The sequence below is a fragment of the Echeneis naucrates genome, chromosome 15 (assembly GCF_900963305.1).
Source record: "Echeneis naucrates chromosome 15, fEcheNa1.1, whole genome shotgun sequence".
NCBI lineage: Eukaryota > Metazoa > Chordata > Actinopteri > Carangiformes > Echeneidae > Echeneis > Echeneis naucrates.
The window spans coordinates 22173533-22187894 of NC_042525.1; the positions used below are offsets into that span (position 1 = coordinate 22173533).

At 41.5% G+C, this 14362-nt stretch overlaps 1 protein-coding gene across 2 annotated transcripts in view; it reads left to right on the top strand.

Annotated features, from left to right (window-relative positions):
* LOC115055501 (echinoderm microtubule-associated protein-like 6) overlaps nucleotides 1-14022 on the top strand; it is a 97377-nt gene extending 83355 nt beyond the window's left edge. The window contains exons 30-45 of one of the 2 annotated variants that reach the window (XM_029521359.1): nucleotides 1453-1467; nucleotides 4821-4829; nucleotides 6008-6086; nucleotides 6209-6338; nucleotides 6877-6975; nucleotides 8717-8890; nucleotides 9787-9995; nucleotides 10657-10814; nucleotides 10979-11093; nucleotides 11164-11352; nucleotides 11963-12135; nucleotides 12256-12418; nucleotides 12532-12635; nucleotides 12831-12984; nucleotides 13422-13522; nucleotides 13726-14022. In XM_029521359.1, the coding sequence (XP_029377219.1) occupies nucleotides 1453-1467; nucleotides 4821-4829; nucleotides 6008-6086; nucleotides 6209-6338; nucleotides 6877-6975; nucleotides 8717-8890; nucleotides 9787-9995; nucleotides 10657-10814; nucleotides 10979-11093; nucleotides 11164-11352; nucleotides 11963-12135; nucleotides 12256-12418; nucleotides 12532-12635; nucleotides 12831-12984; nucleotides 13422-13522; nucleotides 13726-13750 (1897 nt within the window). In that variant the 3' untranslated portion in view covers nucleotides 13751-14022. The remainder of the gene's footprint in view (nucleotides 1-1452; nucleotides 1468-4820; nucleotides 4830-6007; nucleotides 6087-6208; nucleotides 6339-6876; nucleotides 6976-8716; nucleotides 8891-9786; nucleotides 9996-10656; nucleotides 10815-10978; nucleotides 11094-11163; nucleotides 11353-11962; nucleotides 12136-12255; nucleotides 12419-12531; nucleotides 12636-12830; nucleotides 12985-13421; nucleotides 13523-13725) is intronic. The other variant, XM_029521360.1, reaches the window with a different exon arrangement.
* The last annotated feature ends 340 nt before the right edge of the window (nucleotides 14023-14362 follow it).

A 14362-nucleotide genomic window follows, 5' to 3' on the forward strand; every position in this document is an offset into this window, starting at 1 on the left:
CGCTTAAACTCTAATCTTCAGAAACCATCCATATCATTTCAACTTCCTTGTATCCTCTGTGTCACAGTAACTGTGGATTTGTTTGTCTGTACACTTAGGCATTAGTGTTGGATTAAATCAAAAGGATTTCGTGTTTCATGCATTCATAGATTTGTGCATGTCAGTGAGACAGTTTGCTGATGCTGGCTGATCATTTCAGCATTAGTGTATGACTCAACAACAAAAGGCAACATGAGGTTTAAGAGGCAACAATGAAAAGGATTCCCTACTTGCTTATTTTCTCCTTCTGTTGCTTTTATAAATGAAATCATGGCCCATATAATTATAATATATAATATATAGTTTAAAATGGTTGTTGGTCTCAGTCTGTCTCTGTATGTTGGCTCTGTGATGGACTGGTGACCTGTCCTGCCCTCCATCAGTGTGAGCTGGGATTGGCTGCAGCACCTCCGCGACTCCGAAATGGATAAGTGTTCAAAGATGAATGAATGAATGCCTGTTTGAAATGTCATATGCCTGACTTTCAATCCTTGAGTGTGCCAGTACTGATTTTGGAAGACTGGCACTTGCTTCTCAGTAACAGGCCATTTGAAGGCTTGTAAAGGTAGAGGGGTCCATGAATGCAGAAAAATATCGCCAAATCCTGGGGGATAATCTGATTCAATCTGCAAGAGTAGGATTTGGGAGAACAACGCCCCCAAGCATACAGCAAAAGACACAAAAATGGTTCAAAAACAACAAGGGGAAAGTTTTGGAGTGGCCAAGTCAAAGCTCAGATCTCAATCCAATCAAGGATTAGTGGCTGGACAGATCATGAGCTGTTTTGCAAGTAAGAATGGAAAAAATTTGCATAGTCCAGATATGCCTGTCTGACTGAGCTATATCCACACTGACTGCTGTGATTGCAGCCAAAGGTGCATTTACTAAATCCTGACCTAAAGGGGGTGAATATGTATGCAGTCATTTGCTTCACCTTCATTATTTAATTCATTGACATTATTTTGCAATAGTCTTTTTTCTTTTTAATATTTAAGAGGATCTTTTGCTAATTATTGTATTTAAAAAAAGCCAAGTTATATTTACCATGATTTCATTATTAAAAGCAATGAAAGGTTGAAACATCCAAAGGGGGTAAATGCATTATTTGGGAGCAGGAAGTGTTCTTCTGGGTCATTTTGTATTTGTTTTTTTATTTTTCTTCTCTTCACTGACTTCCTGATTGGAAATGTAATAAGTCACTTAATGCGCCCCTGACCATGAGAACCCATCAGATCCTCCTCTAAGAGATCCAGGAAAGCTCAGCTCTTCCAAAAAGAGCAGTATTTAAAAAAATAAAGACACCAACCTTTTGGTCTATGATCAGTACTTCCTGAGTGTTGCTACCCTGCTAACCTTTGCATGTGGAAACTCTCTAATATCGTGTTGTTTCTTTTAACTTGCATTCACCTGGAGGCAGGGCATTGTTAAGTAAGTATGACCTGATACTAACTGTGATAATTCTCAGACAGGAAGTTCAGCGCAATATTTTTTGTCTTTTGTGCTTTCATATTGTAGCTGTATTTTATGTTCACATAGTTGGAGTTGCAACATTAAAATTCAGATTCTTTTCATTGTTGTGCAAACAAAGTGCGTTCAAATAATGTCTTTGGGTTATACAAGACCTTTCCCATTGTTGGTCATTTCTCATCTTGTACTTCCTCCTTTGCCACTTCCTCCTCTTTCTTACCTGTACTTCCATCATCTTTTCACTCACAGTGTTTCCTGCTGTCTGTGTCCTGCTCCTGCTGTATAAATTGTAATCTGTTTGGCCTGGTTTCTCTCCTGCACTTGTTCTCTGCTGTCACTTCCTCACAGGGTTTTCCACATACACCCAGCTAAAGCTCCATTCCCACAGGATTTAGATGATAGAGGGTTAAACCATAAAGGCATCTGGTCTTGATGAACACAAAAATTTGAGTCCTGGTTTCGGTCTGGTCCACGGACTGTGGATGTCATTACCTCTAATGCCCCTCCAGAATAAAGCTCAAGGAATCCACACAGAAACCAGACAAGCCGAGGCTGCAGAGACTCATTCAGAATCATCACATGTTTTAGTTTCCTTCAGCATAACAGTGAAACAGTGACTTGTGTCTTTTCATCATGATACACTGCGGCAGGAGTTGATCAGCTGGCTCAGCTGCTGTGGATGGGACAATTTGACTGAAAATGAAAAGACAGGTTAAAAGGTGGTAGTAATAAGTCTTTATATCTGACATTACAGCACCACAATGACAGCTCTTACAGGTCTTACTCCCCTGGAGGCCCAAACAGGCCTGTATGTTTGTAACATCTGACTTTCTCAATTTTTGACACATAAAACTAATTTCTCACAGAGCTGTAAAATGCTAGGGCACTCAGGCATTCACAAGAATAACTTGAGAGATCAACCTGCATATAAAGGTGCTGTATGTAAGTTTTTTTGTTGCTAGATAGCTAAAATTTTCATTAATGTATAATTCATTACTAATCTAAAAGAAAGTACATTTCATATTTTTACATGTCTGGAGACAGAAGTTGGTTTTAAGAAGTTGACTCACCAACTTCTGTCTGCAGACATGTAAAAATACACCACTGTGATTTTGTTTTACTTCAATATGTATCACTGAAGTTAGCACTGCAACCAGCTACTTCAGCTACTTATGATACAGAGTCACTATAGCTGTCCATCTGAAGCACCAGCTGCTCACAGGCCGTTTTATAATGGCCAAAGCTCTGTGTAAATAGCCACCAAAGCTATTATCAGTGTGTAGCAATAAGAAAACCTAGGAGGAGCAGCCAGTCAATGTAAGATCATAGTGTTTGAGCAGAGTAGCTTGAATAGAGGAACTAAATCCTGCGCAAATGGGGCTTTAGAGATGTAGATTAATTTACAAGCTTGAATTTCACATAACATCCCCACAACCCTGCTTCACTTTTTCAGTTGAGACAGTGTTTGTCTCTCAGGTAAGGAGACTACTGTTCACACATTAACATGAGAGAAAGCTAAAATTTGATCTGTCTAAGATGGGTCTGAATCTGACTTCTATAATCATGCTTTGATGATTTTGGAGAACAGTAGAGGAGCCTGGGGTCATTTGAGCCTTTCAGCTTGTTGACTGTGCATGTACAATGCTAAGCCAGGAACATTAACAGTCCTGGGTCCAAGGCAGAAAATGCATGGTTGCAAATATCAAACCTGCAGTTCTGTGTAAGACTGGAAGAGTAGTTGTTCAGTTTACATTATGTTAAATAAATTTACAGGGTAAGGGGCTACAGGTAACCCTAACCTAAATAAAAATGATGGAAACAAAATGTATCCAGACTGGGACCAGCAGAAACATGTAGCACATTCATATATGCTTATATACTGTGTAATTACTTGTCTTGGAACAACAGAGCTGGTGTGGCCATCTCTTCTCAGTATACAATAATCCCACATCTGGAGCTGTGAGTTTCAGTTGATAGCCATAAGAAAATGCTGTACACAAAATGGGAAATGTAATATTCATTTTGGTTTGAGGCTATTTAATCCTAGATAAGTATCATGTCTCATCGGAATCATAATGAAACAGAAAGACATTTTGTCTGGTTTAATGGAAGACAGAAGTTGACGTATTCTGTGAGCAGCAAATAGTAGAAGTTTATGATCAGTTAGTGATCAGTGTTTGCTTTGTACTGTAATTACACTGAGGTTACAGATGGCAACAAGGGGTTTCCTTCATGTGCAGGACGAAGAGGATCAGTAGCTGGAAGAAAATGTGATCAAAAGCGATGTAAATTCCATCGAATAAAATCTAGACAAGTTGGAAAGAAAGCCAGTCAGAGTGTCAGCCAATTAGGGCCAATCTCGTTTTGAAGTGAGGGGGCCTAAATACTTAAGACAGCAGTTGTTCTCTGCAAAAATGTCTTCACTGCCACTGATATCAAAACTTTGTTTTATGAGAAGAGCAGCTGTCTGATTTGAAGTTTTTTTAAGTGATTTTAAGATTTTCCTCAATAAAAGCTTGTTTCGAGTCACAACACTGGCATCATGTTCCTCAGGCATCCATGACATGGTGGGCGACACTGGTTCAGTCCAGCCAGCATGTATATTTTAACCTGAATACCGTCAACAGATGCTCCCAGTGAGTGGACATTTAAAATGATGCTCTCCACTTAAACTAAACCTTTTAGATTTTAGTTGACTACACTACCATAGCTTTTGTCAGACGAAAATCATTATGGCATTTCATCAACTAAAACTAGGCAAGATTAGATCATTTCAGATTACCAAAATGCGACTGAAACTAAATGGCAAAACTCACACAGTCAAAGTCAGACTTGAAACATATTTTTGGATTACCGAGGATGTTGTTGTCATCTTCAGTGTTTATGGAAGTAAAAATCCACAGATGTTTATGAGAAATGCTAGAGCAGAGACACATCTTCTAACTGCAGAAGTTGTTAAGCTTTCTTCAGGTTTACATTGCTCATTCGTGGCTGTCTGTTTATTCATGGTAATGTTTCAAACATTATCATATTTTATAAATATAAATCACCCAGGGATTAAATTGGCGGGTATGTCTGCCTCACCTCATCCCTGTCTGGTTTTGACCCAGGACTGAGAACAGCTTCTCTGATTGCCTGTGCATGTTCGTCTAACAGCCTCAATGAAAAAGGAAGAAGCAAAAGCATGGGAGCATTTTCTGAGCATGTGGCTAGTGCAGCTAATTGGTTCTGCGAGGTTTGTTTGAGTGAGCGTGTGTGTGTCCGTGTGTGTTTTCTAAAGCTATGTACCTTGGTTTTGTCCCTCTGCCGTCCAGGGGATCCAGGTAACACCTGTCCACCTGACTGTTGCTATTTGTCTATGAAATGCTTCTTCATTGTGTGAGTCTGTGCGTGTAAATGCGTTAACATCACAATCCTGTTTGCATTACCTCACATTTTTTAGCTTGCAGGTCATTTTTCAGGTCAACAATAAACCTGTGCGTTGCATTGTGTGGCATTGCTTGAAACAACTCCAGAGTAACTTGCACATTACTTGAGTGTGTACCTGTTGCTTTCAAACTCAAAATTTGTTGAACTGAAATTAAACTAACAACAAATGCAGATGGCATGACGTTTGGCATTTGGAAATGGTTTACGAAACCCGACTGCTGGATTCGGGGCAGGTTCAACATACCCAGGAGGTCTGCCCTAATCTGGGTTCGGTCCTGGAATACCTTCATATTAACCTGTGAAGCAGGTTATCAGCTGGTTCATTTACTTGTCAGTTTTCTTCCAGCTACTGTATGAGCTCATTCATGTGAAATAAAGTTAGAAATTTCATCGCCGTGAATAAAGGGGAAGAGCCTGGTTATATCTGCATTTTTCTCAGTTTCAGTACAACATTTAAAGATGATCACGTGATGTATCATTCATCTGATCCAGATAAATGTTGAATCAGATAACTGACCCTAAGGATGGTTGAAAACTAAAACTTCTTTTTGTCTCAATAGGGATATGATACGGAAAATGTGTTGTTTCACAATTATTAATTCATAATTAATCAATGTAATGCTATTATTTGCTAACGATATTTATTCAAGAACTGAGTTTTACACAAAACATGTATAAATACACAAAAAGAATATAAGAAATTAATTCTCAAAATAACTGGATTGTATCCTCTATGCATTTACACCAAACGAACACTCTGACTGACATGATGTGGCATCTGTTGTGCTGAGGTTTAAAATTTGCTTTGGTGCTGAGTCCTGTCTCCTCTCTAAGTCAGAGGTCAGTTTCTAGGAGTTGACAGTTCATCATAACCTGCTGGAAGAAGAAACATCTGTCTGCGTCTGTTTGGTCCCTGTTTGGCCTGTCTGTCTGCAGGCTGACCATGCTGTCTGTTTGTCCCTGCACCTGTCTGTCTTCCAGAACTCAGCAGATTGGGATATGAATGAATCAATGAGTATTTCTCTCTGACTGGTTCATTATTATGTGATTAAGAGTTTGATTGATCCTCCAGGCCTCCGGTCAGTCGAGCAGCACCACAGCCAGAGAAGCTTCAGAAGAACAATGTGTCCAAGAAGAAGAGACTGGTCGAGGTCTGTCTGTCTGTCTGTCTGTCTGTCCCTCTGTCTGTCCCTCTGTCTGTCCCTCTGTCTGTCCCTTACTATTTCAGTTTAGCTTCAGATTCATCTGTGTCTTCTGTCCCCTCCCTCTGTAGGACCTGGTTTTGGATCACGTGTTTGGTTTCCGAGGCTACGATTGTCGGAACAATCTGCACTACCTCAACGATGGCACTGATATCGTCTACCACACTGCCACAACCGCCATTGTCCACAGCCTGAGCAGTGGTAACTATGACAACATACACGCTCAACAATCAGTAGCCATAGTCAGCATAACCTACACATCTGGGCAAACTGTGGAGTAAAGTGAATATGCATTGTAGAGTAATTTAACAAAAGCAGACACACAGCAGTGACATTGGACAGTAGGACAGTAGGGGTTAGTTATCACATATTAACAAAGGGGACAAAACTGTGAGTCTTTCAGTTCTTGCATGTCAGAAGGTCTTTAAAGAACTGCCTTCTGCTCTCTGTGTGTGCAAGTCTCCACCAACGTTCTTCACTCTTACCTGAGCACAACAGTTCTTTTCCTGATGCCATCTTCCTTTGACATCATTCTTTTTTCCCAGCTTCTTTCCTTCCTGACTTTATGACAGCATTATGGAGGAAAAGTTGGAAATAATTAATTAATTATTGAATTAAACTGATCCAGTGACGGGATGAGAAATGGTGGCACCTTCATGGCACGTCGGAATGGTTCAAGGATTGAATCTGTGACCATTCAAATTAAAGTGAAGTGTGTATGTATCTCCTTGTGCTGCAGGAACTCAGAGTTTCTACCTGGAACACACTGATGACATCCTCTGCCTGACTGTCAATCAGCACCCCAAGTACAAAAACATCATCGCCACTGGACAGATTGGTACATTGAAAGAGAGAGGAATAGTGTGTGTGTGTGTGTGTGTGTGTGTGTTTCTGACTGGTCGTCTTGCTGTTTACGCATGGCACTACTGTATGTTCCTGTACTACAGTAACTGTGAACTAAACAAATCCTACTTTTCTCTCCTCTTCTTCCTGTTCAGCTTGCCTAATTTACTTTCTACGTCTGAGACAGTAGAATAACGCTGATACCTGAAACATGGAGGAAGCTTTGTCTTCCAAGAAAGAAATCCGTGGCTGCAGGTTGAAACCTTGCCACTATAAAGCGGCCCGATACAAAATCACCTGACATTCAGATTTTCTTTTTTTTTTGTCTGATTTGGCTTTCACAACATCTCAGGTGATGTCAGGGAACTCCCAGGTAAAAACAAAACACTACCATCTTAACAGACACCCTGAGACCCAGAGCCAGAAACAGTAATAACAATCAGTGTTGGCAGTGATTCAAGAGCTCTGTCTTCCACTGTCTGTGAGTCTCATTGTGTCTCACGCCCACACAAATGTATTTTTACAAATTCATCATTTTGGTCCACACAGATGTTGGTTTTCCTTCATGTCCATAAACATTAATAAAAATGCTATTTAGTAGTTATTGTGCATTTGTGATAGACCTGCAAGCGGTGACTGGAGACTGACCAGCCCACAGGTAGTCGGACAGTAGGTTTTATGACCTCACTGGTCAGAGTTATTATGAGGACAAGGTAGAGCAACAAAGTCTTCATCAGAATGAGGTTGTGGTGGATGGACAGGCCAACAAAAGGAGGAAATATGACACAAGATCCACGTTTGTTTCCCATGTGAAAGCTTGTCTAGTGTCTTTTCAACTTTTCAACAAAGTTAACCATGTTGTTGTTCTTGTAACCATGACAACAAAGCTTGTCTGATTGTGAAGAAGGACTTATTTTAACCAAACCCACCCGATTTCAAACACAAGATGAAGAGGCAAAGTGCAAGACCTGACAGAAAGGAGAGGCAGGGAGTTTAATGAATAGTAAAGAAATAAATCAGCCAAACATATCCAGATGGCTGAGCCTAAAAATGTGACAAGTGAAGAAACTGGCTGTTATACAGTAGAAGCAGAACATGAAGAGTGGAGTGCCCACCAGTGGGAACAAAGACAAACTGTGTAAAGGTATTAGAACATGTGGCCTAAAAGCCAGTGCAGGTTTTTTATTGTTTTTAACTGCATAAACCTAACAAAGCTTTGGTCATCATCACAGGAACCATGGCATGAACATAGACTTTGTCCATGTGCCAGTGTGTTGAAGAAATCAAGCTGTGTGCTCTTTTCAGGTTTATACAGACTCTGTTAATGGTTACTCATACTCTTCTTTGGTGACATGACTTCTGGGGATTTGGACTAGAGAGTTGTGGCTCAACTACGGGGCTGATCACAGCTGATGCACCCAACTGTGATTGAGGAGTGAATGAATTATAATGTCCTGTTGAAGGTCTGAGAGTGACCACAGAGCTTCTGAGTTCAGGGCTACATGTTGTTCTCACTAATTCAGCCATGATTTCAATTACGCTGTCTCTTCATGCAGCTTCATTCTACAGTTTTAATTTTACTATCAGAAATGATCAACTGACATCAGAGAGGAAATGTCAATGAAGCTAACAGTTAACTGTTACTAGGGTGCTCGTGACTGTGATCTTCACCTTCTTTCACCTGGTGAAACCCCATCTTACATCCTCTGTGCTCATGTCTGCTCATCTTTACATAGGCACCACACCTTCAGTCCATGTGTGGGACGCCTTGAGCAAAGACACTCTGTCCATCCTTCGCTGTCCTCATACCAAAGGGGTCAGCTACATTAATTTCAGCGCCACAGGGAAGCTGCTGCTGTCTGTCGGAGTGGAGCCTGAACACACCATCACTGTGTGGCGCTGGCAAGAAGGTCAGACTCATATCTGACTAATAAGCAGTAAAACACACACACACACATGAACTCAGAGGCTCTTTAGAATAGATATTCTGGGTTTGATCCAACAACAGAGCTGAGCTGAGGGACCTGCGGTTGCCAGGGTGATTTGAGAATTTGCTCTGCTCACCGCTCAGACTCTCCCCAAAAGTCTCCCTAAAGTGGCTTCTGATCACGTCCTGTTCTACTGCGAATTGTAAGCAAACTGTAGCTCCTGTCTGAAAAGGGAAAACACAGTGAGAGGCAGAAGAGCCTGCAGATTCTGACAGTCTTTACTTGAATCAAAATTCCTTAAAATGAGCGAATCAGCACAGTGCGAAGACAGAGTGAGACTTTTTTGAAGAAAAAAAAAAACAACCTTGGATTACATTATGTTCAATTGGGACAGACACAGGTGTTGCTGGCGGTCTGCCCCCCACTCCCTTTAAATTTTGTGCAGAGCTCACCTCTCAAAATCACATCTTATGAATCCCAACACCTATGTCTACATTCTGACCAAAAATTATTTGAAGGATAGACCCTACTTCTGCAGCTGTCGGTGATGTCAGGGATTAAATCCAGTAAGGAATGGCATCAGCAGATCAACTTGTTGAGGGCCATAAACTTCCTGTTGTCATGTTGATTCTGGTGTGGGGCACTACACACTTATGAGACTGTTGGGTTTTGTTTGTTTGTTTGTTTTTTTACCAAAGTCTAAAGGTGAGATTATTTACATTGATCTGACTTAATAATAATTTTAATTCAAGCAGGTCTCCTGCTCACACCCACTGGCCTCTGATATGCACTCTGGGTGCTTACCAGCTTTATTTAAGCAAATGATTTTAGATCAGGATGTTATAGACAGTAAAATAACAGAGATGTCTCCAATGCAGGGTCCAGAGTGTGCAGCAAAGCCGGACACCCAGACAGAATCTTTGTAGTGGAGTTTCGACCGGACTCGGACTCCCAGTTTGTGTCGGTGGGAATCAAGCATGTGAAGTTCTGGGTGCTGGCTGGTGGGGCGCTGATGTACAAGAAGGGGATGGTGGGCACAGTGGAGGACAGCAGGATGCAGACAATGCTGTCTGTTGCCTTTGGTGCTGTAAGTTCACTGATCGATTCTTGTTGTCTGAAACTGGAGGTCACGTTGAACGTGATGCACACGGAACCTGGATTTTTTATGCATTATTATACAACTATCTAAAGAGTTTACAGAAAGCTGCTTTCTGTTGGGGTTTTCTTGGTTATTTTTGTTTTTGGTGTTCTTGTTTATTTCTGAGTATCACCCTTTTTGCCCAAGAGAATGTTTTTTGTCAAGTGAAAAAGATACTGAATTTTTACATTCCTCTGTGTCGTTAGCAGTGAAAGAAGCACTCGACTAAGCAGCCTAAAACATTCAACCTGGTTAATGCTACAATGTCACTTTCTGATGCCAACTAGTCAGCTGTACAGACACTAACTCCAAAAAAAAAAAAAAAAAAACCACACCTCATTTGTTATTAGTTGTTATTACTGTCTAAACTAGATGAGAAGATGATATATCTACTCAATAATACCTGAAAAAACATCATGCAGATAAATGTAAAACTAACTACAGCTTTGACAAACACCATGACCCCACTGAGAACATGTGCAGGTGGGTGGGGGGAGCATTTATGTGCCTGTCTTTGGGGGTTTGTTAGCTTATAATCTGTCTGCATCTAGGCACAGAGACAAGGTATGCTTAGCAATCAGCGACATTTAAGATTTCATTGTGTTTGCAGAATAACTTGACGTTCACTGGAGCCATTAATGGAGATGTTTATGTGTGGCGGGACCACTTCCTGCTGAGGGTGGTGGCGAAGGCTCACACTGGACCAGTCTTCACCATGTACACAACCCTGAGAGACGGACTCATTGTCACTGGTGGCAAGGAGAGGCCGTGAGTAACATACCAACAGGTCATTTATGCAACATGGGATTGTTTCATTTTATCTTAAACTTAGATGGACTGTTCTTTCAGAGGGGCAGCCACAACATCCTTGAGCAAATCAAGTAAATGTGTGTGTGTGTGTGTGTGTGTGTGACTATATGTGTGTATGCCAGAACTAAGGAGGGCGGAGCAGTGAAGCTTTGGGATCAGGAGATGAAGCGCTGTCGTGCGTTCCAGCTGGAGACGGGACAGCAGGTGGAATGTGTCCGATCCGTCTGCAGAGGAAAGGTGAGGATTCATTTTCTCCACCACGCACTCAATCCTGAATTCATCCTGATCAGCCTCTCCTCTTCCTCAGGGAAAGATCCTTGTGGGGACAAAGGACGGGGAGATCATTGAGGTCGGGGAGAAGAATGCAGCGTCCAACCTGCTGCTGGACAGTCATGCCCAGGGAGGGATCTGGGGTCTGACCGCTCATCCCATGAAAGAGCTCTGTATCACCGCCAGTGATGATGCCACCATCAGACTTTGGGACCTCACAGACAAGGTAGATTATGGCTGCTGCTAATGATCATGCTTATCATTGAATTTTATGTCCCATTTATGCTTTAAACCCAATTTAAAACCCAATTAACCTGCTACCAGACCTTTTATCCAAAATAAAAGCTTACTGTTCTTCAACTCATTTCATTACACAGTCATAACTCTTAAAGGACACTTTGTCTTTCTCAGCTAGAGAGTGAAAGTGAACCACAGTAAACTGGATCATTTCAAGTTGGACTTTATTCTTTACTGATTTTACATTTATAAATTATTTACAGTTGGGAAAAGATGATATCAATGATGATACAATTACGATTATCACAGACTCAGTAAAAATAATGAGAAAATATCCTGACAATCATCTGTGTTGGGTAAACTTCATTTGGAGTAAAGTATATCTATACGTTCAGTACCAGTTCATGATCAGTATTTCTTGACCTGAGTTAATGCAGTTATTGGAATAATAAACGGTACTGTAAATACATCCTTTCTCCAAACTGTGCTGAGGAATAATAATTAGAGATGATAATTAGTACATCTTCAGAAAGTGTAACTAACTAACAAACAAATAAAGGCTGTGTGAGGAGTCCATCGTCCTTCCTTTCTGTGTTTAGAAACTGTTGAACAAGGTGTGTGTCAGCCACCCAGCACGGTGTGTGAGCTGCAGCGCAGATGGAGAAATGCTTGCAGTGGGGATGAAGAATGGAGAGTTCCTCCTCCTTATTGCCAACTCCCTCAAGATGTGGGCAAAGAAAAGAGACCGCAGTGCGGGAATCCAGGACATCCGGTAGGAGGGAGAGCGAGGAGGGGTGCAGAAAGACATAAAAATGGCAACCATCAAAGAGAGGAGCATTGGTGTGTGTGTACTTGCCTATGTGTATATTTGCGTCTGTGCACTCATGCGCAGATTCAGTCCGGACCGGCAGTTGCTGGCAGTGGGTTCGATGGAGAACACAGTGGATGTGTATGATGTTAGTGGAGGACCGAGTCTGAACAGACTGGTTTACTGCAGTGACATCCCAGCCTTCATCCTGCAGCTTGACTTCTCTGCTGACAGCTGTTACATCCAGGTATACACACATTTACGCATCCCGCTGACAGCTGTTACATCCAGGTATACACACATTTACGCACCCCGCTGACAGCTGTTACATAGCTATAATAGCTGTGTGTGTTTGTGTAGGTGTCCACAGGCGTTTATAAGCGGCAGGTGTTTGAGGTTCCTTCAGGGAAGTTGCTGAGCGACCAAGCTGTCATTGACAGAATCACCTGGGCTACCTGGACAAGGTAACACCCATCAGACACTGACACAGAGAATACACAGTAACAGAGTTATTCTATTATAATTATGATCATGAGAGAGAACAGGGAAGCTAACTGAAGGTGACTGTAGCAAACCATCGTTCATGTTACATTTCAGTTCATTCCAATTTGAGCCAGTATGAGTTCAGATGTTGTTGTTTTTCTCCTTCTCCCCCTTAGTGTCCTGGGAGATGAGGTTTTGGGGATTTGGCCACGAAACACAGACAAAGCAGATGTGAACTGTGCGTGTGTGTCTCATACTGGCTTGAACATTGTCACTGGGGATGACTTCGGATTGGTCAAACTGTTTGACTTCCCCTGTACAGAGAAGTTTGTGAGTCAGATCTTTTTTCTTTTTTTCTTTTTTTTTTTTACTTTGTAACTTGTGCCCAGAAAATGTTGCTTTTCATTTCTTTCAGTTTCTTTTGATCATTTCTCACCACATGAAATACATGGGTAGTATTTACAATAAGTCATTTTTATAGAAACAACATTTCAAAATAGAGGCAATTAGAAGCACCATCTCACAATATTATCCTTTTTACATTTCACTTGTTTCTGATTTCACCCGTTTTTCTAAAGTCATATAATGACTATATGTGTGAATATGTGTGCCTATGAGTACATACAGTAGCTGGTGTGTGAATTCTTGAGTAGCGAGTGAAAGTGAGTAGCGGTCACAAGACTGTGACCTTTGACCAGCGAACTCACTTACAGCTTACTTACAGCACTGATATAAGATGTGAAATGTGTGTGAAATTCTATCCGTAGGCCAAACACAAGCGCTACCTCGGCCACTCGGCACACGTGACCAACATTCGCTTCTCCCATGATGACAAATATGTGATTAGCACGGGAGGCGACGACTGCAGGTAAACTGATCATCTGTCAATAACGTTTGATCTTTGAGCCTATAACACAGTCTGTTTGCATATGAGTTGTTGAGTTGTTTGTGTTGTGTTTCTGTGAGTCAATGAATAACTCCCAGTGTGAAACTGACTTCAGTGTGAGATTAATGTCTCAGCCACTGAGCTCATAATGTTCAACTGTGTTATTGTGTGTTGCTCTGTTGCAGTCTGTTTGTGTGGAAGTGTCTGTGAAAGCACCTTAACAAGAACCCCAAGCAGATCCAGAGGGAATCAAACCTACAAAAGTTTTGTTGGTGACGAGGCAGAAACTGCAGATTCGTTGATCTGGCTGATCCCAACTCTAAGCAAGAACCAAGAACCACGAAGAGGCAAAAAGATTCAGTCAGTTTCCAAGAACATTATCTCTAGAGCAAGCAGGCAGACTAATGTGGTTTGGTCTGACTTCACAATGAGACTCAACACATTTACATGAACAGTTATGTCGAGCTATGGTTATAGGGTGATTCAGCCATCCCATCAGACTTCTGTCCTTGTCCCAGTATCCATGCACGGGAATGAAATCAATTTTATTTGTTGAGATCATGTCACCTCTGCTATGATAGGTGGCGATATGCACTCTTTCTGCCACTACCATTCTCTTTGTCCGTCCAAAAAGCTTTTGCTGCAGACTTTGCCTTGTTCGATGCGTAGCAGTTAGCCAGCTGCTTTTTTGTGACCTCCTACATTTGCGTTTACGTTTTAAATGTAGTTCGACTTCCGGGTCATAGGTTGGCGTGAAGCTTAAGCACATGCACAGATCACCTCCTCCAACTCCAGTCCGTATACATGCAGCAGTAGATCGAC